Source organism: Melospiza melodia, chromosome 4 (assembly GCF_035770615.1).
Source record: "Melospiza melodia melodia isolate bMelMel2 chromosome 4, bMelMel2.pri, whole genome shotgun sequence".
NCBI lineage: Eukaryota > Metazoa > Chordata > Aves > Passeriformes > Passerellidae > Melospiza > Melospiza melodia.
The window spans coordinates 1,063,709-1,089,852 of record NC_086197.1 but is presented as its reverse complement, the minus strand read 5'-3'; the positions used below and the strand labels follow the sequence as shown (position 1 = coordinate 1,089,852).

The 26,144-nt window shown below is 52.4% G+C and overlaps 1 protein-coding gene and 1 long non-coding RNA gene across 3 annotated transcripts in view; one reads left to right on the top strand and one right to left on the bottom strand.

Moving 5' to 3' along the window:
* Positions 1-331: 331 nt before the first annotated feature.
* LOC134416970 (uncharacterized) lies at positions 332-943 on the top strand. Its single transcript, XR_010027476.1, has 2 exons — positions 332-392; positions 496-943. It is a non-coding gene; the product is annotated as an uncharacterized LOC134416970 (long non-coding RNA).
* AHCYL2 (adenosylhomocysteinase like 2) overlaps positions 843-26,144 on the bottom strand; it is a 67,051-nt gene continuing 41,749 nt past the window's right edge. For both annotated transcript variants that reach the window (XM_063153608.1, XM_063153610.1), the window contains exons 3-17: positions 23,651-23,794; positions 21,971-22,071; positions 19,968-20,070; positions 16,977-17,071; positions 12,996-13,102; positions 11,746-11,862; positions 10,120-10,183; positions 8,745-8,833; positions 7,340-7,410; positions 6,726-6,820; positions 5,773-5,871; positions 5,161-5,229; positions 5,004-5,082; positions 4,223-4,343; positions 843-3,271 (exon numbers count right to left, since the gene is read on the bottom strand). In XM_063153608.1, coding sequence (XP_063009678.1) covers positions 3,265-3,271; positions 4,223-4,343; positions 5,004-5,082; positions 5,161-5,229; positions 5,773-5,871; positions 6,726-6,820; positions 7,340-7,410; positions 8,745-8,833; positions 10,120-10,183; positions 11,746-11,862; positions 12,996-13,102; positions 16,977-17,071; positions 19,968-20,070; positions 21,971-22,071; positions 23,651-23,794 — 1,361 coding nt within the window. In that variant the 3' untranslated portion in view covers positions 843-3,264. The remainder of the gene's footprint in view (positions 3,272-4,222; positions 4,344-5,003; positions 5,083-5,160; positions 5,230-5,772; positions 5,872-6,725; positions 6,821-7,339; positions 7,411-8,744; positions 8,834-10,119; positions 10,184-11,745; positions 11,863-12,995; positions 13,103-16,976; positions 17,072-19,967; positions 20,071-21,970; positions 22,072-23,650; positions 23,795-26,144) is intronic.

Genomic DNA, 26,144 nt, shown 5'->3' with positions numbered 1-26,144 from the left:
AACGCTGCCGTGGGGGTTATGGGGTGTCCCTGCGAGTACAGAACGCTGCCGTGGGGGTTATGGGGTGTCCCTGGGAGTACAGAACGCTGCCGTGGGGGTTATGGGGTGTCCCTGGGAGTACAGAACGCTGCCGTGGGGGTTATGGGGTGTCCCTGGAGCGCTGAACTGGGGCAGCAGGGCGGGAGCCGGCGGTGTCAGAGGGGCCCATGGGGTGGCCATGGAGGGGCCGGGGGCACCTGTGGGGCTGCAGCCGCCCCAGCCAAAGGTCGCCGTCCCCGAGGCAGCCCCAGGAGCACCCGGCCCCTCGGGCTGCGCAAACCCCGCCGTCCCCATTCCGGTCCCAGGCAGCTCCCGGGGCCCTGGAGCGGGGTTTGTTTCCATTCCCACACCCGGTAAGGGGTGGTGGTTGTTTTTGGGGTGGCCGTGGGTCAGGGTTGTGGCTGGGGAGGTTCCGGGTGCCCGGCTCGGTGCCCCTCACGTCCCGCATCCCTTCAGGGCCTCTGGAAGGCTGGAGACCCGCAGAATTTGGGTCGGAATTCCCTCGGCTGCCCTGGCAGCGTGCGCGGCTCTGCCGGCAGGGCGGGAGCAGAGCAGATAACGGGATTGTTCCGGAGGAGATAACGGGGCCGGGATCGTTCCCGCAGCGCTTCCCAAGGACACGCCGGGGCCCAGAGCCCAAACAGCTCCGGCTGCCCAAGGACGCGGCCCCGGAGCCGCTTCCCCAGCTGGAATTGTCTGGAAACAGCAGCAGCAGCTCAGGGCTCCCCATCCCGCCACCATCCCCGAGCCCTCCTTGTCCCACCCCAAAATCCCACCTGACCCCAAGGACGCTCGGGAGAGGCTGAGTTTTCCAATGTTTTATTTGTGTTTTGAGATTACAGAGTCTTTATTGCTGATCTAATACAATCACTCAGACATTAATATTTAAAACATCCTTCTGAAATGTTACGGTTGCGACGTTTTCGTTTCCTCACTGCTGATGACGAGTTTTGTCTTATTATTATCTCTAAAGTTCAGAACAGAATTAATTTCCTTTATGCGATTTTGCTGGTGTTACCTAAAATCTCTTTTTTCCTAAGTCTTGAAAAATGCGTTACATTAAAAAAAAAAAAAGATGAAAGAAACCAAACCCCATTACACATTTAATTTAGAGATGATCATAAGATATGATTCCAGGTTGATTAGGAAAAAAGCCAAGCGAGCCAAAAAGCTTTTACAGGAGAAGCAGAACATGGAGAAGAGCTTTAAAAATCGAGGTGGGAAAAGCCAGTTGGGATTTCAGTATTAATATATATATATTTATTTTTTTTTTCCCTTCCTATCTACCTGGAAGATAAAGGGGGGTTAAACTGGGCACGAAGGGATCGGGGCTGTGCAGAGCAGGCACGGGCAGGACGCGGCTCTGGGGATCAGAGGGGTTGGGATGAAAGGGGCTTTTCCAAAAGGGGGAAGTGGCTGTGCTTGGGTTGGGAAGGGATTCCTGTTCTTCCCAAAGCTGCTCTGCCCCAGGGACCCCACGGCCACGTCTCACTGGGCCAGGAGCAGCTCCCACGCTCCCAGAAAACAGCAGGGCCTGACACAGACCTGGATCCAGCCCGGGGAGAAACACCCGGGTGGGATGGTTCAAATTGCTCAGGGGATTCCTCCCAAAAATCTCAGGATCTGGGTAAAATGAACGAGCAGAGATCATTTTGAGTCTGTGCTTAGCGATCAGTCTGCTGGAAGCTTCTCAAGGCCTGAAGGTCTCCTCAAGGCCTTCACAAAGCCCTGACGCCTTCCCAAGGTCTCTTCAAGGTTTCCTCAAGCTCTTCTCAAGGTTTTCCTTCCTGATTTTGAGAGATTTCAAAGAGAAACTTGGAATAAGCCGGCACATGGGAACGTTTGCTCTGGAGATGAGCGACTTGTGGCCAACCTGCCTCCAAATCTCCCGAGAGCCGTGGGAAGGACTTGAGGCTGTAATTCCTCTGTTTTCCCTTCCTTGTGCGTGAACGAGCTGCCACAAAAAAGTTCTCCATGATGGCAAAGAAGCCCAGGAGGACAAAGCACGGATCTGCAGCTGATGAGACACTCGGGAACCAACAGGGAGGACAGAGGCTCCTGTGCTCACGGAGCTGTTCCATTTCAGAAGGATCACGTTCTCCACATGAGGGACAGAAGTGACTCCGCTCAGACACTTGGGAAGTCACCTTGCTAAGGGTCACGCTGTCCTGTGCTCAGGTGGGACATCCTGGGATAAAACAGGGAACTCTGGCAAATTTACTCTCCATCAGCTCTGACACGTCGAGGTGACCGAAGGGTTTTAGTGGTGCTGAGCTCTCCCCTCGCACAGAACCCGTGGGGGTCACTCCGCCGGACGTCTCATACATTCCAAAGGGGAATTCCAGATTCATACAAATACGACCAGAAAATAAAACTCCCAAGGTTGCCAATGAGGACTGAAATTCAGCTGGAGAGGGACCTGGGTCCTCCCAGCCGGGCGGCCGGCGAGCCCTGCCTGGCGCGGCAGGAGCCGCCGGCGCGGCAGCAGCATCGGCGGGCGAGGCCCTTCCAGCAGCGCTGGGAACGCGACTTTGGTTGATCCAGAGAGGTTGGCACTCGGAACGACAGCAGCAGGAAAACGCCGCGGGGCTGTGCCCGGGGGAGCGGCGCCGGCTCCTCCGCGCTCGGGGCTGTCCCCGGGCACAGCTCCGGGCGGTGCTAAGGCGAGGTTCCCCGGCTGGGCACGGCCCCGGGCGCTCCAGGGCACAGGGAGAGGCTTCTCCAGCCAGATTCCCGAGGTGGCTCCCGGCGTGGAGCCAAGGAGGATCCCGGCTCTGTTGTCAAAGAGCCGGAGATCCCCCGGCTGCCGGGCTGGAGAAGCGCTGGGGCGCGGAGGAAACCAAAAGCGACTCCCAGGCCGGGTCCCACCGAGCGGGGGGTGAGCAGGGGTAAGGGAACATTCCACAGCTCGATTCCAGCAGCTTCCTCCTCGCCTTCCCCGTCCTCCCAGCCCCGAAAAAGAACGAACCCAAAGAGAAAAATGAAAGGAACGGAAAGAAAATCCAGCGTCTCCCAGTCCCGCGGCAGGACGAACACCAGTGGCAGAGGCCACATGAACAGTATTCTAATTTAATAAATAAATAACCTAAAACACACTGTCGACTATGGCAGCAAGCCCGGCTCTAGCGTGGGAAGCTTGCGCGGTTTCATCCTGTACAGTAGTTGAGAAAGACTCGGGTGCTTGTGGCGGTTCCTCGCGATTCTCCGGGGCGCGGCGGCAGGAACTCAATATCTGGGAAAAGGAGGAAAAACGGGGATTGGTGAGTGAGGAAGGGAGGAAAAGCTGCCATGGCATCCCCACAGTGGATTCTGGGAGGGGGAGACACCAAGGATAGAAATGGCTGAGGAAGGGACTCGGTCCTCGCTGCCTCTGAGGTGCCCACGAGAAGTTGGAGGGGTCGTGGCTCCCCCTCAGGGCAGGGAATTCCCTGAGACCCTCAATGGATCCCAACCTTTCCAGGACAAACCTCGCTCCCCACAAGGCTGGGCCATGCCAGGCACAGAGAACTGAACCAGAGGGAATTCCTCCACAGCCACAGGGAAGCACCAGGAGTTTGCAAGGGAAAAAGCTCAGGATCTGGGAAAACCCAGTGATCCCCAAACTGGGAGTGTTCTGGTGCTCTCTGCCTGCCAAGAAAATCCCTTTTCCTGCAGGAAAAGGCTCTGGGCTTCACCCTCCCAAGCACTTTTGTGCAAAGCCATTTCATTTTCACAGTGGAAATTCATGGCAGTGCTGGCTAAAAATGTGGAAAGGGAAGCGATCCAGGGCTCCTACTGAAAATTATTATTATTTTGGGGATCTGCCCAGCCCGTGCTCAGGAAGGAGCCGTGGAGCCGAGCCCAGGGAGCAGCCCCAGGGCCGAGGCCGCTCTGTGCCACCTCATCCTCCGTCAAACTTTAAAAATAAATCTGCCACCGAGCCGGTGGCATCGCGCTGGCATCTGCCACGTCTGGGTGACAGCTGCTGCCACGCACAAAGGGCTCCTGTCCTGCCAAGAGCTGCTGTCAGGGCTCCAAGTGCACCAGGCCCTTCCTGCTGCCTGCACCGGGATTGAGCAGAGACCTCGGAATCACCTCAGGGAATGGGTGGGGTTAAACCCCAGGTGTGCCCCACACCGGGGCAGGAGCAGAGGGCTGGGAGGGGACAGGGAGGGGACAGGGAGGGGACAGGGCTGCAGGGCACCTGTAGTAGTTGGGTTTGAAGGGTCCGTTCTTGTTGAGCCCCAGGTACTTGGCCTGCTCGTCCGTCAGCTCCGTCAGGTGCGCGTCGAAGGTGGGCAGGTGCAGGCTGGCCACGTACTCGTCTGGGAGGGCACGGGAGGCCAGGCCTCGTCACAGCAGGCAAGGGAGGCCACAGCGAGTGCCCCGGGCTGAGGCACAACCCACCTGGCACCTCTGCTTGGTGACAGCCCAGCCCAAGACCAGCATAAGCCAGCCTGGCCTCAAAAACCCCAATTGCCACCAAAAAGCCCGTTCTGCCCGAAGTGTGCCCAGGAGGGGGCTCTGCTGGGGGAGCTGCTGGCAGGGGTGAGGCCCCATCCCTGGCACAGACCCCACAGGACACCCCCTGAACAGGGAGGCACCCCCTGCTCTCCACAGGTGGGACAGGAGAGCAGCAAGAAGCTGAAAGCCCCTGAGCTGGGCCCAGTGCCCCCTCCCAGCTGTGACAGTGCCCAGCCTGGCCCAGGGGCACCTCCCAGCTGTGACAGTGCCCAGCCTGGCCCAGTGCCCCTCCCAGCTGTGACAGTGCCCAGCCTGGCCCAGGGCCCCCTCCCAGCTGTGACAGTGCCAGGCCTGGCCCAGTGCCCCCTCCCAGCTGTGACAGTGCCCAGCCTGGCCCAGTGCCCCCTCCCAGCTGTGACAGTGCCCAGCCTGGCCCAGTGCCCCCTCCCAGCTGTGACAGTGCCCAGCCTGGCCCTCCCAGCCCAAGAGCCAGGAGCAGAAGGCAGTGGGAGCATCGTTACCCATTTTTTTAGGCAGCAAGTACACGTCCTGCTTGTAGCGGCCCTCGGGAGCGTTGTAGAGCTCTATCAGAGCCAGGGCCTGCGGAGGGGACACCGGGGTCAGGGCTGCTGTCCCTCAGAGCAGGGCCTGTCCCCAGCCCAGCCCCAGCCCCCTCACCTGGGTGGTGGCCGTGATGGACAGGACGAAGGTGGGCACGGTGGAGCAGCTCAGGTTCAGCAGGCGGCCCTGGAAGCAGAATCTGGCTGTTACCAGGGCACACACCAGGCTGTGACCCCGCAGGAGGGACAGAGCCACTGGAGCTGTGTCCCTGCTGTGTCACCTGCACCCAGCCCACTGAGGTGTGGCTGCCCTCAGGAAATGGGAGATACCCTGGAGAGGGATGAATTAAAACAGGGGAGCTCTTCCTCATCTCAGGAACTCAGGGGGCCCTTGTGGCTCTGCACAAGTCCCTGCCAGGAGGGCACAGCCGGGGGGAACAGGGACAGGAGCAGAGGGAACGGCCTCAGGCTGGGCCAGGGCAGGTTTGGATTGGATTTTAGGGGAAATTTCTCCATGGAAAGGGCTGTAATGCATTGGAATGGGTGGAGTCCCCATCCCTGGAGGCATTCAAAGCCCTGTGGATTTGGGACTTGGACACGTGGTGGCTTTGGCAGTGCTGGGAATGGTTGGCCCTGATGGGCTCAGAGGTTTTTTCCAGCCTAAAGCATTCTGTGACTCCCTGAGCCAAACCCACCATGCACGGGGCCCCTGAGCTGCAGCTGCTCTCACCTCTGCCAGCAGCACGATCCTCTTGCCGTCGGGCCAGATGACGTGATCCACCTGGGACCTGACCCGCTCCCAGGTGAGCTCGGGCGTGCGCAGGCTGGCCTGGAACACGGGAAATGTCACAGCAGCACGGGGAGCCCCAGGGCCTCAGACACGGGGGGGGGAACAGCAGCAGCCCCTGCCAGTGCCCTGGGATTGTCCCCTTGGAGCCCAGCCCAGTGACACCTCTGTGAGTCACAGCCTGGACTGTTTCTGTGAGCTCAGCACGTCAGAGCTGCACCATGGCTGTCCAAGGGCTGCTGAGGAGGATTCACCATCACCCCAAACACCATTGCCCCAAAGCACCATCACCCTAAAGCACTGTCAGCCCAAAACACCATCACCCCAAAGCACTCTGACCCTAAAAGAGTTGCCCCAAAGCACCATCACCCCAAACACCACTGCCCTAAAGAACCATCATCCTAAAACACTGTAACCCCAAAGCACCATCACCTTAAAACATCATGATCCCAAAACAGTCACCCCAAACACTGTCTCCCCAAAATACCACCAGTCCAAACACTGTTAGCCCAAAACTCCATCACCCCAAAACACCATCACCCCAAACAGCATCACTCAAAGCACAACCACCCCAAACACCATTGCCCCAAAGCACCATCACCTCAAAACACCATTATCCTAAAGCACTGTCAGCCCAAAACTGGGCACTCTGACCCTAAAAGAACCATCATCCCAAACCACTGTAACCCCAAACACCATCACCCTGAAACAGGCACCCCAAACCATCATTATCCTAAAGTATCATTACCCCGAACACTGTCACCCCAAACACCACTGCCCAAAAGCACCACCATCCCAAACCACTGTAACCCCAAAGCACCACCACCCCAAAGCACCATCACTGCAAACCCCATCACCCCCAAACTGTGCCCCCAAGCCCCGGTGGCCGTGCTCACCACGTCGATCTCGGTGTTGGAGTGTCCCATGTTGCAGACAATGCAGCTGTTCTTCATCCTGTCCAGATGTTCCCTGGTCACCACATTCTTGTTCCCTGCCAGCACCACAGCCCTGGATCAATCCCTGTCCTGCTCCACCTTTGGGGCTTTCCCTCAGGCTGGGCTGGGCTGGGGCCCTTTTGGGGTGTGCACCCCCAGGAGACCCTTTTGGGGTGGGCATCCCCATGGGATCCCTTTTGGGGTGTGCATCCCCATGGGATCCCTTTTGGGGTATCCATCCCCACGGGGCCCTTTTGGGGTGTGCACCCCCAGGAGACCCTTTTGGGGCATCCATCCCCACGGGGCCCTTTTGGGGTGTGCACCCCCAGGAGACCCTTTTGGGGCATCCATCCCCATGGGATCCCTTTTGGGGTGGGCACCCCCAGGAGACCCTTTTGGGGCATCCATCCCCATGGGATCCCTTTTGGGGTGGGCACCCCCAGGAGACCCTTTTGGGGCATCCATCCCCATGGGGCCCTTTTGGGGTGGGCATCCCCATGGGATCCCTTTTGGGGCATCCATCCCCACGGGCCCCTTTTGGGGTGTGCAGCCCCATTTCCCCGCTGACCCCGTACCTGTGCAGGTGATGACGATGTCCACCTGCCTGATGACCTCATTGAGCTTCACCAGCCGGAACCCGTCCATGCTGGGAGGGAAAACAGGGACAAAGTGAGCCCAGATCCTGATTTGAACCCCCTGATGAGCCATTGGGAGCTCCTGGGGCCATCCTGGAGGGTTTGGGACGTTTGTGTGGAGAATGAGAAGGGATTTTGGGGCTTTCCCATCAAGGCTTTCTCATCTGCAAACCTCAATTCTGGACCCTGATGGGTTTTTCAGAGCTGCTCCTCCTGCAGGGAACATCCAGGAGCTGTGGATCCGCTCAGAATCAGGTTGGGATGGATTTAGAGCATCCCAAAAACCACCCCAAAGCTGTGGGTGCCCCTCCCCACCCCAAAATCCTGATTTAGGCACCTGCAGAGCCCTCGGGGTGCAGAGCCTGGCAGGCCTGCCCTGCCCTCCCCAGCAAGGTGAGCTCAGGGATAACAAGGGCAGGCTGGGCTTTTTTGGGATTTGTTGACAATCCTCCCCAGAGCTCCTTCCTGTGCCTCTCACAAGCTGCAAAATTGAAGTTACTAAAATAAAAAAGTCATTTTCTTCTGCTGCATGTCCCCATTTCCTGAGCTTTTCCCATGCCACCTCCTCCTGAGAGGGGCCCTGTGCTGCTGCAGGGCCAGGGAAGGGATGGCTGGGAATTCCCAGCTGAGGATGGATGAAGGTCACAGAGCAGCCCGAAAGTTCATCAGCTCTGCTAATTAGAACTCGTTATCCTCTCACCACAGCCTGGGGAGGAGCAGGCTGAGGGTTATGGGGGCTCTGGGTGTTTTGGGGTCCCACAGCTGGGGATGCAAAGGAGGACCCAAACCCAGCTGTGTCTGCTGAGGGGCTGGGGGGGTCACAGGACCTCAAACACCCCCAAGGTGAGGGGTGGGCACAGCCCTGGGACAGCCAGGGAGCAGCTCATTCCCAAAATCCCTGCAAGCCATGTCCTAAACTCCTGCCTGCTGTGGGGTGGGAGAAACTGGGAGATGCCTTAGGGCAGATGGGATAAACTGGGAGATGTTTTAGGGCAGGGCCCTTTCATGGGATGAGATAAAGCAGGAGAAGCTTTAGGGCATTTCTGGAATGGGATGAACCAGGAGGTGTTTTAGGACATTTCTGGAATGGGATAAACCAGGAGTTTTTTTAGGGCATTTCTGGAATGGGATGAACCAGGAGTTTTTTTAGGGCATTTCTGGAATGGGATGAACCAGGAGTTTTTTTAGGGCATTTCTGGAATGGGATGAACCAGGAGAAGCTTTAGGGCATTTTTGGGACAGGATAAACCAGGAGGTGTTTTAGGGCAGGTGCCAGGGCAGGGCTGGGGCTGCAGGAATCCTTTGGGATGGGGTTTCCAGGGAAGATGAGGGGTTCCAGCCCTACCAGGCCTGCAGGGCACAGATGGGGTCGATCTCGGTGACGTAGACGATGGAGCCCATGGCCTTGAGGGCAGCACAGCAGCCCTTCCCCACCTGCAACAACAGGGACAGCCTCAGGGAAACCCCACAGCTGGGGCAGAAACCCCACAGCTGGGGCACAAACCCCACAGCTGGGGCAGAAACCCCATTATTGGGGCACAAACCCCATTATTGGGACACAAACCCCACAGCTGGGGCAGAAACCCCATTGCTGGGCACAAACCCCATTATTGGGGCAGAAACCCCATTATTGGGGCACAAACCCCATTATTGGGGCACAAACCCCACTGTTCCTGGGGCACAAACCCCATTGCTGGGGCAGAAACCCCATTATTGGGGCACAAACCCCATTATTGGGGCACAAACCCCACTGTTCCTGGGGCACAAACCCCATTATTGGGGCACAAACCCCATTGCTGGGGCACAAACCCCACTGTTCCTGGGGCACAAACCCCACTGTTCCTGGGGCACAAACCCCATTGCTGGGCCACAAACCCCATTATTGGGCACAAACCCCACTGCTGGGCACAAACCCCATTGCTGGGGCACAAACCCCACTGCTGGGCACAAACCCCTGGAGCTGGAGCCATCTGAGACCCAGGCCTGCCTTAGGGAACACAGGCACTACAAACCCCACTGGTTCTGGTCCCAGGGATTATTTTCCCCCAAAACATCCCAAATGATCCCAGGGGAAGTTCCAGAGCCCCTGCAGCCTCTGCTCCACTCAGGAAGCTTTAGGGGTAATTAACCTCAGAGTGTTAATGAGCTTTAACCTTTGCCCAGCACAGGCAGTGCAGGGAATCCAGGTTAAAATGTTCCCAAAAATGGGATTATAGCAGGAAAACCTGACCCATTCCAGCTGCTTGGACATTAAAAAAATTCCAGTGGAGCACCCACTGCAACTGGTGTGAACTGGTGCTGAGAAAAACTGGGAAAAGAGGAATATTCCCATGGGGAGAGGGTGGGTGAAGGGATAAATCAAGATTAATTCTCTCCTGATCACTGGAATGCCCAGAACATCTGCAGAACCTCAGATTTTAGTAAAATCAGATTAAATATAATATTAAACTTATAGAAATACATCTTGTATCAATATGTGGGCATGCCAATATCCAGATATTAAATATATGCAGAACATTTAATGTATTTTTTTAAAGCTTTTGGCATCTCCTTAATAATAAAGAAATGAAGAAAACTTTCAGGTTTAGGCAAACTCCTGAGGTTTGGAGGCTCCTGCAGGTGCAGAGCAAAGACCTGAGGGTGGAGGAAGCTGTGCTGAGGATTTACACCTGGAATTCCCAGTGGGAAAAGGGAGAAACTGGGAAAAGGGAGCCCCTTACCTCCCCATAGCCACACACCACCACCTGCTTCCCTCCAAACATCATGTCTGTTGTCCTCTTCAGGCTGAGAAAAAAGGGAAAAAAAACAATTAAAGGTCAGAATTCCAGCCCAGCACTGAGAGCTGCTCCAAGGATGGAGCCACAGCTGGATCCTGCATCCCTGAAATTCCAGGGGAAGAGAAAACCCCAAAAGCACCTAAAAATTCCCTTCTCCTTTTGGAAGGGTGGGGGTTCTTTTGTTCTTCCAACAAAGAGGATGGAATTTGGCTTTGGAGCCCTTTTCTGTTGATTTTTATTCATTAACCCTTTGCTTTGACATTTCCAAAATACTGAAAATCCTCTCCAAAAATCCTTTAATGTGAATTTTTATTGCCAACCCCCAAGGAAGAGCCCCAGGAGCAGCAGGGGAGTGGGATCTCCTTGCCAGAATCCCAGAGATTCCCCAAATGCAGCTCCCCCTCCCTCTGGTTTCCTTTGCTCCCTCCCTGAGCGTGTCCTACATTCCAGGCTATTTTTAGCTCTGGAGTAAATAGGTTAGCAGTGCAGGGAAGGTGAAATTCCCTCCCTTTTCCAGGAAATTCAGCTAAAACCCACAGCAGCTTTGGGGCACCTCTGCTCTCCTCTGCCCTGACCCCGTCTGAAATTCCTGCACCAGGCTGAGCCCAAATCCCAACTTACCCCCGAGGTGTTTGCTGGAATCCCAGGACTTTCTGTGTTGGGAAGGACCTTAAATCCCATCCCATCCCATCCCACCCCATCCCATCCCATCCCATCCCATCCCATCCCATCCCATCCCATCCCATCCCATCCCATCCCATCCCATCCCATCCCATCCCATCCCATCCCATCCCATCCCATCCCATCCCATCCCAGGGACACCTCCCACTGCTGCTCCTGTTCCTGCCACAGCTGCTCTGGGAATTCTGTTCCCAAATTTCACCCCTCATTATTCCTACTCCCTGTTCCTTGCACATCCCAAATCCACGGACTGCTCATGGATTGTGCCACAAACGATGTCACAGCAAGGACAAAACCTGTCCCAGCCTCACTTGGCCGTGATGGAGTTTGGGCTGGAGGGACACAGACACCCAATTCCATGAAAACAAAGGGAACAAAGAGCTGGAGAGTAAAGAGACTGAGGGACACACAAGGGACACGGGCAGATTTTATGCCAAGGGAGAGGGACAGGACAGGAATTCTGATGTGCACCAGAGGTAGGGAAGGATTTTATTCTCTGACAAACAAATTGAGCTGAGATGATCCAAATGGCAGCAGAGCAGAGCCCCGAGGGAATTCTTCCCCATTCCTTGTGGGAATTCCTCCCCATTCCCCGTGGGAATTCCATTCTCCCATTCCCCCATGGGAATTCCTCCCTGTTCCCTGTGGAGATTCCTTCCTGTTCCCCGTGGGGATTCCCTCCCCATTCCCTGTAGGAATTCCTCCCTGTTTCCCATGGGGATCCCTCCCTATTCCATGTGGGAATTCCTCCCTGTTTCCTGCAGGAATTCCTCTCTATTCCTTGTGGGAATTCCTCCCCATTCCTTGTGGGAATCCCTCCCCTTTCCCATGGGAATCCCTCCCCATTCCCATGGGAATCCCTCCCCATTCCCCTGGGACCCCTCTCACCCATCCAGGATGGATTCCCTGCAGCAGTAGAGGTTGTCAAACTTCTGCTTGGTGACGGAGTCGTTGACGTTCATGGCTGGCACACAGAGCTTCCCTGCCTTGGAGAGCTGGTACAGCCTGGCACGGGCACAGAGCCAGGGGTTATCCAGGGAATTCAGCCCTGCTCTCAGGGGATTTGGGATGGGAAGGGCCCTAAAGATCAGCCTGGCCATGGCAGGGGCACTGGACACCATCCCAGTGTCCAGCCTGGCCTTGGGCATTGCAGGGATCAGGGGCAGCCCCAGCTGCTCTGGCAATGCCAGCCCAGGCAGGAATTCCTCACTGCCAAGATGCCACCCATGGCTGCCCTCTGGCAGTGGGAGCCATTCCCTGGGTGCTGTCCCTGCAGGCCTTGTCCCCAGTCCCTCTGCAGCTCTGCTGGAGCCCCTGGAATGTGCTGGAAGCTCTCCTTGGAGCCTTCCCTCCTCCAGCATCCCTCTGCTCTCAGCTCTGGGCACAGACCCAACTCCCCATAGCAGGAAAATCACTAAAAATGAATTCAAACACCTCACTGTGGCTCTTTTTTCAAGAGAGTCTGAAAATCCTGTTCCTGCTCCAGCCCTGGGGAAGGAGAACCTGCCTTTGGAAATCTCTTCTTCCCACACTGGGATTTCAGATCCTAAAAATATCACCAGTCCTCCTGCTGACCCCGCTGGTGCAGAGCTGGAGCCATTTCCCTGTTTCACACATTTCATCTCCCTGCTCCAGGAGCTGCCTGAGCCTCTGGCCAAGCTCTGAGCAGCTCAGAGCTGCAGCCAAGCCTTTCCCCTGCAAGGACTCAGCCAACAGTGCTGCTCTCCTCAGTTCCCTGGCACCTGGGATGGGATGAATTCCACGGAAAAGCTCCTGTGACACCTCCCAGCCCCCAGAGCTGCTCCCACCCCAGCTCTGCTCCTGCCAGGGACTCAGGGATTTCATTCACTCATCCCTCAGGTTCTCCCTTCCCCAGAAACTGCTCAGTTCCTCTTCCCAAACCTCACTTCTACCCATGGATTTAGGGCTCCTCATCCCTCCTGTTCATCTCCACTCAGGTGGGAGCCTCTCCTCCCTCCCACCCCAGGAGGGGCTCCTGCTCCTCGTGGGAGCTCAGAGCAGAAACTGCTTTAATCCTGCCCAGATTGAAGCAGTTTCCATGGCAAGCCAGGCCTGGGAAAGCAGAGCCCAGCTGCTGGAGGCTGAGCTCAGCTGTGGGGCTGAGCCCTGTCCCAAACCTGTGCACCCCGGTGACGCTCTCCTCCACGATGCCCTTGATCTTCTTGAACATGTTGGGGTATTTCTTGTAGATCCAGTGGGTGAGATCTCCCCCATCATCCAGGATCTGGAATGGAAACAGCCACAGAGTCACTGGGGCCGGCAGGGAGCCACTGCTGGAACAAAAACACTGGAGGGGAGTGAGGAGAGAGAGGAAAACTCTGGAAAACTGCCCTGGGAAGGGCAGGCAGGAAAACAACTCAGCCCCAGGAATCTCAGAATTCCAGGGAAAAGAGAGGTCCAAGAGCTTGGCCAGTCCTATGTGTGTGGAAACACCTGGAATGGCACCCAGGGGAGGTGCTGGGCCCAGAGGGGGCCCCTGGAGAAGAAAAGGTCCAAAAAAAGGAAAAAACCCAAATGTGGAATTTGCCACATCCTCCTGCCCCCAGGAGGCCCCATGGCCGGGGCAAGGTGGGAAGGGTGAAAACCCTGCTGGATTCCAGGGAAAGCAGGAGCAGAGCTCACCCAGGGCAGGGGAGGATCCTGCTGGATTCCAGGGAAAAGAGGAGCAGAGGACACCCAGGGCAGGGGAGGATCCTGCTGGATTCCAGGGAAAGCAGGAGCAGAGGACACCCAGGGCAGGGGAGGATCCTGCTGGATTCCAGGGAAAGCAGGAGCAGAGCTCACCCAGGGCAGGGGGAGTGTCCGGGGGCTGCACACGGGGACAGCAACACGGCCACCATCAGCCTCAGGGGCACCATCATCATCATCATCATCATCATCATCATCATCCTTGCACATTCCTTACACTGATGTCAAAGCCTTTTCACTGCATCATCACCATCATCATCATCATCATCATCATCATCATCTCACTCTTTGCACATTCCCTACACCAAAGACTTCTCACTGCATCCTCCTCCTCCTTCTCTTTCCATATTCCATATACTGAGATCAAAGACTTCTCACTTCATCATCATCATCCTCATCCTTGCATATTCCACACACTGATGTCAAAGACTTTTCACTGTGTCATCATCATCATCATCATCATCATCCTCATCCTCATCCCACTCTTTGCACATTCCCTATACCAAAGTCAAAGATTTCTCACTGCATCCTCCTCTTCCTCCTCCTTCTCCTCCTCTTTCCATATTCCTTACACTGAGGTCAAAGACTTCTCACTTCATCATCACCATCATCATCATCACCTTCTTCATCCTCTTCTTTGCATGTTCCCTACTCCAATGCAAGGAATTCCAACGGCATCATCATCCTCATCATCCTCATCATCCTTCTATATTCCATATACTGATGTAAAAGACTTTTCACTGCATCATCATCATCATTATCATTATCATCATCATCATCATCCTCATCCCACTCTTTGCACATTCCCTACACCAAAGTCAAAGATTTCTCACTGCATCCTCCTCCTCCTTCTTTTCCTCCTCCTCTTTCCATATTCCTTACACTGAGGTCAAAGACTTCCCACTTCTTCATCACCATCATCATCATCATCTTCTTCATCCTCTTCTTTTCATGTTCCCTAGTCCAAGGAATCCGACTGCATCATCATCATCATCATCCTTCTATATTCCATACACTGATGTCAAAGACTTTTCACTGCATCATTGTCCTCCTCATCCTCCTTCTCCTCCTCCAAGATTTCTCACTTCATCATCATCAATCATCATCATCAATCACCATCATCATCATCAATTATCATCACCCCATGGTGATCCCTTCCCACGGGATTCCAGGGAGGGTTCAGGGATTCCCTGCTCTCCCAGCTCTGCCCTGAGGCCAGCAAAGGGGCCCTGCCCTGAGGCATCTCCCAGCTTGTCCCCACCCCAGGGCAGCAGGAGTGCCAGGACGTGGCTTGCAGGGATTTGGGGAACTCTGGGTGTCCCAGAACCCCAGCCCTGGCTGGAAGCGTCCCCGTCCCCGCCCGTTTGCCGCAGTTGGAGCTCGGTGGGGACCCTCCGGAGCCTTCCCAGGGAGAAGGAGCTGTCCCTCTCCTGGCACAGGGGTGACACTGCCCAGCTCTGCTGGGGCGTTGTGGGGCCAGCACGCTGCCACCCAGGGACACAGAGCTCCTTGGGAACGTTCTGCTCCCGCCTTTTCCGGAATTCTGGAATCTCCGCTGCAGGGAGCGCCGGGAGCAGCTGCTCCTGCAGAGCTCCTGGGAGCACAGGGTGTCCCCAGGGAATCCATCCCCAGCTCCGTGTCCCATCCACGGGCTGGGAAGGGTTAACTGGAACTGGGAGCTCTGCTGGGCCAGCCAGGGAGGAATGTGGAATTCAGAATCCGGAATTCCCTGCCTCCCAGGACTCCTCATTTCATTAATCCCTGCTTAATGTTTAATCCTCTTCCAAGAGAGAATCCAGCCCTTGCCAGGTTCCCCTTTCCCAGGGGAACGGGGCATGGAAACCCCACAGAGAGATCCCTGGAGGGGCTGGGAGGTCACCTTGGTGTGGCACCCCAATATCCAACAGCCCATCCCACATTCCTGCAGTATTCCCAGCTTTTTGCAGGTTTGGCCTAATTTCTTTTCTTCCAGGCAGGTTTGGGTTGGTTTTTCCCCCAGAAAAATTTATTTGAGATGGAAATTGTTTTTCCTGGAGAAAAGCAGCCTTGGCAGCCCTGGAGCTTCTCTCCAGGTCACCAATTCCCCCCCTCAGCCCTTCCATCCAATGTTTTCTCCAGCAGAAAATCCCTAGAGAGGCTTTTCCATGAAGGAAACCCTGCAGATTTCATGTTTTCCAGGAAAAATCCCTTTTCTGAACCATTCCTGTCCAGAGGGACCCTTCCCCTGAAGGTCAGAATTCCCAGAGCCCCCCATGAAGGATTCCCAGAATGGAATGGCCACGAACTGGCCCCGTGTCCAAGGAGCAGGGAGCAATGATGGGGAAACTGAGGGTGCCACAGAATTCCCAGAGCAGCTGGGGCTGCCCCTGCATGCCTGGAATGTGAGAGCCAGGTGGGATGGGGCTGGAGCAGCCTGGGATGGTGGGAGGTGTCCCTGTGGAACCCAAACCATTCCATAATTCCATGACTTTAAGATTCTCCTCACACCCTGCTCCTCACCCAGTGTCCTATTTCTTATCTCTAAACCCATTTATAATAATTTCTTATCTCTAAAACCACAGATCTCCAAAATCCAGCAGAATCTCTGGGAACAGCTCCAAGATCCTGGTGCTCCCTCCATCATTTCCATGCTCCAGGAGCAGGTCTGAAATCAGTCCCAGAATGAAGAGATCCTGGGAAAGCAAAATCTGCATTTTCTGGGACTCTGACTTGCTCCAAAAGTGACGTTTTGGATGGGAAATGATTCCTCAAAGAGCAGAACAAAGCTGCTCTCAGGTCTAGACTCAGTCTGATACCTCGGGGGTGGATTTCTTTGACATTCCTGGTTCTTTTTAAAGGTGACAGCGACTGGAAGGGACAAAAATCCCACCTCAAACGAGCCAATATTGGCAAAAACCCAACCCAGATCCACGTTTCCACCTTTGATCACTTCCCATATTTAGATCAGGAGCTCCAGGGCTCAAAATCCTTGGGGAAATGTGATGAAAACAGCACATCTGACAGCTGAAAATTATTCTGCTCACCCAATTCCAGTTCCTGTTTTCCCTGGAAACAAGGGCAGGATAAAAAGGGAGCACCTGAGGTTTGTGTGGTTTAAAGTGTGGAAATCGTGGAAAAATCTGGGCTTTGTTCCTACAAATCACCTCAGCCAAAGGTGAGAATTTAAGGGTGAAAAGGATGAAAAACTCTTTTCAAAAATACTCATTTGGAGCCATTTTTAGCATCTTAAACTGCAGCAAGATGCTCTGAAATCAAACAAAACACCCAAAAAGCTGCATTAACACAGCTTCTTTTGGCAGCACTGAAACCAAACCTCACTTGGCGAGGTCCAGGAGGTTTTAGCTGCCCTTCCCTTCCCTCTCCAGGTGGGATTTTCCAGGTGGGAGTGTCCCAGGAGTTTCCCAACTCACCATGTTGGGCTGCCAGCCCTCGACGTTGACGCAGCGGTCGATGCACCACCAGAAATCGTCCTCGGATTCGCCCTTCCAGGCAAACACTGGGAACCCTGGCAGGGAAGGACAGGGGGTTAAGGCAGGAAAATCCCATGGGAATCAGCTCCTGGACACTGATTCATTAATTCATGTGTTAATTTCATAGATTCAATTATTACTCAGCTCCAGCCAGCAAGACCCACAGTGGGTTTGGCTTCTTCTGGGTGTCCCAGAGCTCGGGGTCAAACCTGTGGCTTCAGCCAGGTGAATTCCCTGACTTTATCCAGTAAAATCCTTGGGCTTGCTCAGGTAAAACCCCTGGAATTATCAAGGTAAAATCCCTGGATTTATCCAGGTAAAATCCCTTGCTGAGGTAAAACCCCTGGAATTATCTAGGTAAAATCCGTGGACTTGCCCAGGTAAAACCTCTGGACTTGCCCAGGTAAAACCCCTGGACATGCCCAGGTAAAATCCTTGGCCTCACTCAGGTAAAATCCCGGGTCTTATCCAGGTAAAATCCTTGGCCTCATCCAGGTATAATCCTTGGCTTGACCCAGGTAAAATCTTTGGTCTCATCCAGGTAAAACCCCTGGACTTATCCAGGTAAAACGGTTGAATTTACCCAGGTAAAATCCTTGATATGACCCAGGTGAAACCACTGAACTTATCCAGGTAAAACCCCTGGAATTATCCAGGTAAAACCCTTGGACTTATCCAGGTAAATCTCCTGACTTTGCCAAGTTAAATCCCTGACTGTATCCAGGTAAAATCCCTGGCCTCACCCAGGTAAAATCCCTGGATTCATCTGGGTAAAATCCTTGGCATTACCCAGGTAAAACCCCTGGCCTTACCCAGGTAAAACCCCTGGATTTATCTGGGTAAAACCCCTGGTCTTGTCCAGGTGAAACTCTTGGTCTTTTCCATGTAAAATCCCTGGTTTTGCCCAGGTAAAATTGCTGTCATTGCCCAGGTAAAATTCCTGGATTTATCCAGGTAAAACCCTTGGATTTACCCCAGTAAAATCCCTGGCCTTATCCAGGTAAATTTCCTGGCCTTATCCAGGTAAAATTCCTGGTTTTATCCAGGTAAAATCCTTGGCCTTACCCAGGTAAATCTCCCGACTTTGCCAAGTTAAATCCCTGGCTGTATCCAGGTAAAATCCCTGGCCTCACCCAGGCAAAACCCCTGAATTTATCCAGGTAAAATCCTTGGCGTTACCCAGGTAAAACCCTTGGATTTATCCAGGTGAAACCCCTGGTCTTATCCAGGTGAAACTCTTGGTCTTTTCCATATAAAATCCCTGGTTTTGCCCATGTAAAATTCCTGTCATTACCCAGGTAAAATCCCTGGCCATATCCAGGTTAAAACCTTTGGTAAAATCCTGGTTTTAGGGAAAACCCCTGGATTTAGCCAGGTAAACCCCTGGATACACCCAGGACTTCCCAGGTAACCCCCACACGCTCAGTTTCTGCTCTGTAAATCACATTCCCCCCAAAATTCTCTCTTTCACACGAGTTATGCCCCAAATTATAGAATTTAAACTCAGTTTCATTTCTCTGAGCAAAACAACTTCCAGCTTCAGCTCATAAATGACATTTTTACCAAGGATTTTACCTGGGCAAGACCAAAGATTTTACCTGGGTTAGGAAAGGGGTTTTTCCTGGATAACTCTAGAAAAAAACCCAAAACATTCCAAGAGTTCCAGAGCTTTAGAAAGGGGTGATTTTCTGCTGTAGGTTTATTCTAAATTGAAGAGAATGCAAGGAAAAAGCCTCAAAGGGGTGATAAATGATCTAAAAATGATGGGGCAGCAAAAATTCCCTAGAAAATGCAGTAGGAATTCCTTACAGAATGCAGGAGGAATTCCCTATAAAATGCAGGATGAATTCTCCATAAAATCCAGGAACTCTCTATAAAATGCAGGAGAAATTCCCTGTAAAATCTAAGAGGAATTCCCTATAAAATCCAGGAGGAACTCCCTATAAAACCCAAGAGGAATTCCTTATAGAATGCAGGAGGAATTCCCTATAAAATCCAGTAGAAATTCCCCATAAAATGCAGGAGGAATTCCCTATAAAATGCAGCAGGAATTCCTTATTGAATGCGGGAGGAATTCCCTATGAAATCCATGAGGAATTCCCTATAAAATCCAGGAGAAATTCCCTATAAAACCCAGGAGAAATTCCCTACAAATCTGAGTAGAAATTCCGTATAAATCCCAGTAGAAATTCCCCATAAAATGCAGGAGGAATTTCCTATAAATGCAGGAGGAATTCCCTATAAAACACAGTAGAAATCCCCTATAAATCCCAGGAGCAATTCCCTATAAATCCCAGTAGGAATTCCGTCTAAATCCCTGGAAGAATTCCCCATAAATCCCAATAGAAATTCTCTATAAATCCAGAAGAAATTCCCTATAAATCCAGAAGAAATTCCCTATAAATCCCAGGAGGAATTCCCTATAAAGTCCAGAAAAAATTCCCTATAAAACCTGGGAGAAATTCCCTATAAATCCCAGTAGAAATTCCGTATAAAGTCCAGGAGGAACTCCCTATAAATGCAGTAGGAATTCCCTCTAAAACCCAGGAGGAATTCCCTGTAAATCCCAGGAGGAATTCCCTGTAAAACTCAGTAGAAATTCCCTATAAAACCCAGTAGAAATTCCCTATAAATCCCAGTAGAAATTCCTTATAAAGTCCAGAAGAAATTCCCTATAGAACCCAGTAGAAATTCCCTTTAAAATCCAGTAGAAATTCCCTATAAATCCCAGCAGGAATTCCCTATAAATCCAGAAGAAATTCCCTATAAATCCCAGCAGGAATTCCCTATAAATCCAGCAGAAATTCCCTATAAATCCCAGCAGAAATTCCCTATAAATCCCAGCAGGAATTCCCTATAAATCCCAGCAGGAATTCCCTGTAAATCCAGCAGAAATTCGCTATAAAAGCAGGAGGAATTCCCGGTCCGTACCGCTCTCGGCCAGCGCCGCCGCCACCTCGTTGAGGGTGGAGTAGATGTTGCAGGCGGCCCAGCGGCACTGAGCGCCCAGCGCTCCCAGCGTCTCCATCAGCACCTGCACAAACACACGGAAATCAGCAAAAATCGGGGGGTATTTACACACACACCAGGGAAATCAGCAAAAATCGGGGGGTATTTACACACACACCAGGGAAATCAGCAAAAATCTGGGGTTATTTACACAAACACATAGCAATCAGCAAAAATCGGGGGGTATTTACACACACACCAGGGAAATCAGCAAAAATCGGGGGTTATTTACACACACACCAGGGAAATCAGCAACATCGGGGGTTATTTACACAAACACCAGGGAAATCAGCAAAAATCTGGGGTTATTTACACAAACACATAGCAATCAGCAAAAATCGGGGGTTATTTACACAAACACATAGCAATCAGCAAAAATCGGGGGTTATTTGCACACACACCAGGGAAATCAGCAAAAACCGGGGGTTATTTACACAAACACCAGGGAAATCAGCAACATTGGGGGTTATTAACACAAACACATAGCAATCAGCAAAACTGGGGGTTATTTACACACACACCAGGGAAATCAGCAACATTGGGGGTTATTTACACAAACACATAGCAATCAGCAAAAATCGGGGGTTATTTACACACACACCAGGGAAATCAGCAAAAACTGGGGGTTATTTACACAAACACCATGGAAATCAGCAAAAACTGGGGGTTATTTACACAAACACCAGGGAAATCAGCAACATCGGGGGTTATTTACACAAACACCATGGAAATCAGTAACATCAGGGGGTTATCTGCAAAAACACCGCGGAAATCAACAAAAACTGGGGTTTATCTGCAAAAACACCGTGGAAATCAGCACAATTGTGGTTTATGTACAGAAACACCACAGAAATCAGCAACATTGGGGGTTATTTACAGAAACACCACGGAAATCAGCAACATTGGGGTTTATCTGCAAAAACACCAGTGGGAATGCCCTGTTTGGGGTCAGTTTAGGGGATGAGCAGTGGGAATGTCCTGTGTGGGGTCAGTTTAGGGGATGAGCAGTGGGAATGTCCTGTGTGGGGTCAGTTTAGGGGATGAGCAGTGGGAATGCCCCATTTGGGATCGGTTTTTGGGATGAGCAGTGGGAATGGCCTGTTTGGGGTCAGTTTATGGGATGAGCAGTGGGAATGCCCTGTTTGGGGTCAGTTTAGGGGATGAGCAGTGGGAATGCCCCATTTGGGATCGGTTTATGGGATGAGCAGTGGGAATGCCCTGTTTGGGGTCAGTTTAGGGGATGAGCAGTGGGAATGCCCTGTGTGGGGTCAGTTTAGGGGATGAGCAGTGGGAATGCCCCATTTGGGATCGGTTTATGGGATGAGCAGTGGGAATGCCCTGTTTGGGGTCAGTTTAGGGGATGAGCAGTGGGAATGCCCCATTTGGGATCGGTTTAGGGGATGAGCAGTGGAAATGCCCTGTTTGGGGTCAGTTTAGGGGATGAGCAGTGGGAATGCCCCATTTGGGATCGGTTTATGGGATGAGCAGTGGGAATGGCCTGTTTGGGGTCAGGTTTAGGATGAGCAGTGGGAATGCCCCATTTGGGGTCAGTTTAGGGGATGAGCAGTGGGAATGGCCTGTTTGGGGTCAGTTTATGGGATGAGCAGTGGGAATGCCCTGTTTGGGGTCAGTTTAGGGGATGAGCAGTGGGAATGCCCTGTTTGGGGTCAGTTTAGGGGATGAGCAGTGGGAATGGCCTGTTTGGGGTCAGTTTAGGGGATGAGCAGTGGGAATGCCCCATTTGGGATCGGTTTAGGGGATGAGCAGTGGAAATGCCCTGTTTGGGGTCAGTTTAGGGGATGAGCAGTGGGAATGCCCCATTTGGGGTCAGTTTAGGGGATGAGCAGTGGGAATGCCCCATTTGGGATCGGTTTAGGGGATGAGCAGTGGGAATGCCCTGTTTGGGTTTGGGATCGGGCTCTCACCGCTGTCTGTGCTGTGATGTGAGTGCAGCCCACAATCTTGGCCCCAGCCAGGGGCTTCTCCCCCTGAGCTCTCTTCCTCAGAGCCATCAGCGCCGGCATCTCTGCGAGGAAAATGGGAAAAGGAAAATTGGGATGGGGTGGGAACAGCTCAGGAGGAACACCTGGCATTCCCATAAACTTACACAGCATCAAAACAGCCAAAGCCTCCACAGCAAACACACCAAAATCTCCGACACCCAAACACATCAAAATCCTCAAATCGCAAACACAACAAAATCCCCAAATTCCTCTGGAGTCTTCTCTGTTATGTTCAAATTTCTGCCCCCAGGTGAGGCTGCAGGAAAATCTGCTTTGGGCTGAGGATTTGGGATTTGCTCCTCCACCTCTCCAACATCCAACACAAATCCTGCCTGGTCTTTGCTTTCTTTATTTTTTGGAGGTAAACAAGCTAAACCAAAATTGTGATGATTATGGGATGGATTTCATCTTTTATACTGATTTAACAAAATGAGTTTGATTGTAGAGTACTCCTAACCCTGTAACTCCTTTTCCATCCCCAAAATCCCATGGAAGCTTCCCCATCCCAACAGGAATGGGGTCAAGAACGCCTGCCTGGTGTTCCCATGAATTTGAATGGCTGTGGCAGCTTCAAAACAGCCAAAGCCTTGAGAAAAAACCCCAAATCCATCAAAATTACCCCAAATCCCGCTGGATTTTTCCTTATTTTGTTCAAATTTTTGCCTCACAGCTGAGGCTGCAGGAAAATCAGCTTTGGGCTGAGGATTTGGGATTTGCTGATTTGCTCCACCTCTCCAATACCCAAACCCTGCCTGGCCTTTTTTTTTTTTTTTTTTTTTTTTTTTTGAGGTAATCAAGCTAAACCAAAGTTGTGATGTTTATGGGATGGATTCAATCTTTCCTATTGATTTAACAAAATAACTTCGACCATAGAATAGTCTTCTAATGGTTGGAACTACACAGCACAACCCTGTAACTTCCTTCCCATCCCCCAAAACCCCACAGAAGCTTTCACAACTCCCAAAACCCCATAGGAGCTTTCCCAACTCCCAAAATCCCACAGAAGCTTTCCCAATGCCCAAAATTCCACATAAGTTTTCTCAACCTTCAAAACCCCACAGAAGCTTTCCCATCCCCCAAAATCCCACAGCTTTCTCATCCCCCAAAATCCCACAGCTTTCCCATCCCCCAAAATTCCACAGCTTTCTCATCCCCCAAAATCCCACAGCTTTCCAATCCCCCAAACACCACAGAAGCTTTCCCAACCCCCAAAACCCCACAGCTTTCCCATCCCCCAAACCCCACAGAAGCTTTCCCATCCCCCAGAATTCCATAGAAATTGTCCCAACCCCCAAAATCCCACAGAAGCTCTCACAACCCCCAAAATCCCAGAGAAACTTTCTCAACTCCCAAAACCCCACAGAAGCTTTCCCAACCCCCAAAACCCCAGAGAAACTTTCTCAACTCCCAAAACCCCACAGAAGCTTTCCCAACCCCCAAAACCCCACAGAAGCTTTCCCAACGCCCAAAACCCCACAGAAGCTTTCCCAATCCCCAAAACCCTACAGAAGCTTTCCCAACGCCCAAAACCCCACAGAAGCTTTCCCATCCCAACAATGTGGGGGCAGGAGGAGCCCCGAGGGGCAGAGGAGGGACCCGTACCCTGCTCGGCGATCTCGATCTCGCGGCGCCCGAACTCGGCCTGTTTGATGTTCTTGACGCAGAAGTCGCTGCTGCCCTTGGAGTTCTTCTGCTGCTTGTCCCTCGGCGAGGTCTCGTCGTCGGAGCTGTCCGTGCAGGAGGCAGCTGCAGGGAGCAGGGCAGGTCAGCAACGGGGGAAAACGTTCCCCAAATCCCCAGCACCCGCAGGGAAGGGTGAGGGTGGCCCACAGAGGGCGTCCATGGATGTCCATCCATCCCAGCTCCATCCACCCCCAGCTGGGATCTCTCCTTCTCCTCACAAGGGGAATTTTCCCAGCTGGATTTACCTGGGATGAATTTTTAATTCTCACTGACCTCTACTTCAACACTACAGCAGAGAAATGTAATGGGCTCCAAATCCCAGCTCCTCCTCCCTCTCCAGGTGACCCTTCCAGGACCCAACTGGCCATTCCCACATTCCTCATGGAATTGTTCTGCTCCAAGTCCTTTCTCTCCAGGTGAACCTTCCAGGACCCAACTGGCCATTCCCACATTCCTCATGGAATTGTTCTGCTCCAAGTCCTTCCTCTCCAGCTCTTGTGGTGCTTGTAAACTGAACCTGGGGCCTGGTATCCAATGGTTTTGTGTCCACTCCGGAGGAATTCTGTGGTGGAACAGCTCCATCCATGATGGCCCTGGTGGAGCTGGCTGATATTTTGGATCACTGGGAATGATGGACATGGTGATGGATACTCCTCCTTCCACATCCCCAGAGGCCTTGGGAATCCACGGGAGCTGCTCCAGCCAATGGTCACGATTCCCAGTTTCCACCCCAAACCTGCACTGGGGGAATGGGGCAGCAGGAAGGGGGGAGGTTCTCACAGTGCTGATCCCAGCAGCATTCCCAGAGAGCCACAGCATTCCAGTGGCATCCAGGCCTCGAGCGGGGATGGATTCCAACAGCCCCTTCATTCATTCAGAGTAAATCCAACAATCTTCTACCCTGATCGGCTCCAGGGACATTTCCACACCAAAAACCCCAAAAAAGTTGTTAAACTTTTGGGACCATGGGGTTGCGTTTCCTGCAGGACCCAACAAGCTGCACGCTTTCCCTCCTGGCTCGCGGGAAGGGTTTCAGGATTCCAGGGAAAAAGCTCAGCCTGGGCACTGTGAGTGTGCCAGGCTCCCCGAGAGCTGCCCAGCTCCCCACCCCAGGGAATTAGGAGGGAATTAGGCATTGCTGGAATTTCTCCCCATCCTTGCTGAGTGTTGAGTCCCACCCTGCCAACAACCCCTGAGGGCAGCGGGGCTCCAGCTCTGCTCCCAATCCCACAGCAGATCCCAAGGGACCAGGAGCCCGGATTAACCACAAAGGGCACCTTGTATAAAACCAAACTCCATGTCAAGGGCTCCAGGATTAATTACTTGGAGGAGGATTAGTTCCTTGGAGAGAGTTAATCTGTGTAGAGGTTGATTTAAAACCACAGAGTTTTGGTTCTGGAGGTTAAAAGTAATTTTTTTTGAACAAAAATAATCCTGCCTGGAGTCACCAGATTTTCATAGGCAGGAGGGTTTATACTATTAAATAAATCTAAAATATAGAAGTGTACATAAAATTGCGGTAATTAAATGAATGCTGATAGTTAATATAACAGCAAACCAAATCTCTAAAAGTCAATTTTGCCTTTGCTTTTCTGTAAAATAAAGAACAAGGACTGAAAGGAAAGGATTCCTGTCATTAACTGATGGGACAGTTTCATAAAAATAAAAATTGATTAATGAAAACTTCCTCCCTGTGCTTGGCACTCTGTGAGCTATGGAAAACTGAAACATCAATTGGATTATTTGTGTTACATGTTTGTATCTCCGTTCGGAGAGGTTGAGGATTCCACATCCCTGGAGGTGTCCAAGGTTGGAGAAGGCTTGGAGCACCCTGGGACAATGGGAGGTGTCCCTGCCATGGCAGGGGTGGCACTGGGTGGACTTTGAGGTCCCTTCCCACCCAAACCAATCCAGGATTCCATGATTTTCATTATCCATGTATTACTTGCAGATTATCGGGCTCCAGGATCCATGTGGGTCCTTCCCAACTCAGGATATTCCACAATTCCATGGTTTCCAAGAGAACAACATAAAAGTGACCTGCATCCATGTCCTGGCCAGCAAAGCCCAGGTCAGAGCCTAAACTCAGACAAGTCTGGCTTTGCTGATATTTGACGTGAGGTTCCACTTATGGCTGCCTGAACTGGCACCACAAAGGGCAAAAAATGGGCAGCCTGAGCCTGTTACAGGCTCCAAATAAGGACAAAACTGGTTTATTCCCTATAAAACCTTCAAAAATATGAAACACCACCAGGATGAAGTCAGAGGCCTGGAATTCCACATATTCCTGTCCTAATCCCATCATCAGAAAGTGCCTGTGGTGGGTAACACACATCTATCCCTCCATCATCCATCCATCCATCCATCCATCCATCCATCCATCCATCCATCCATCCATCATCCATCCATCATC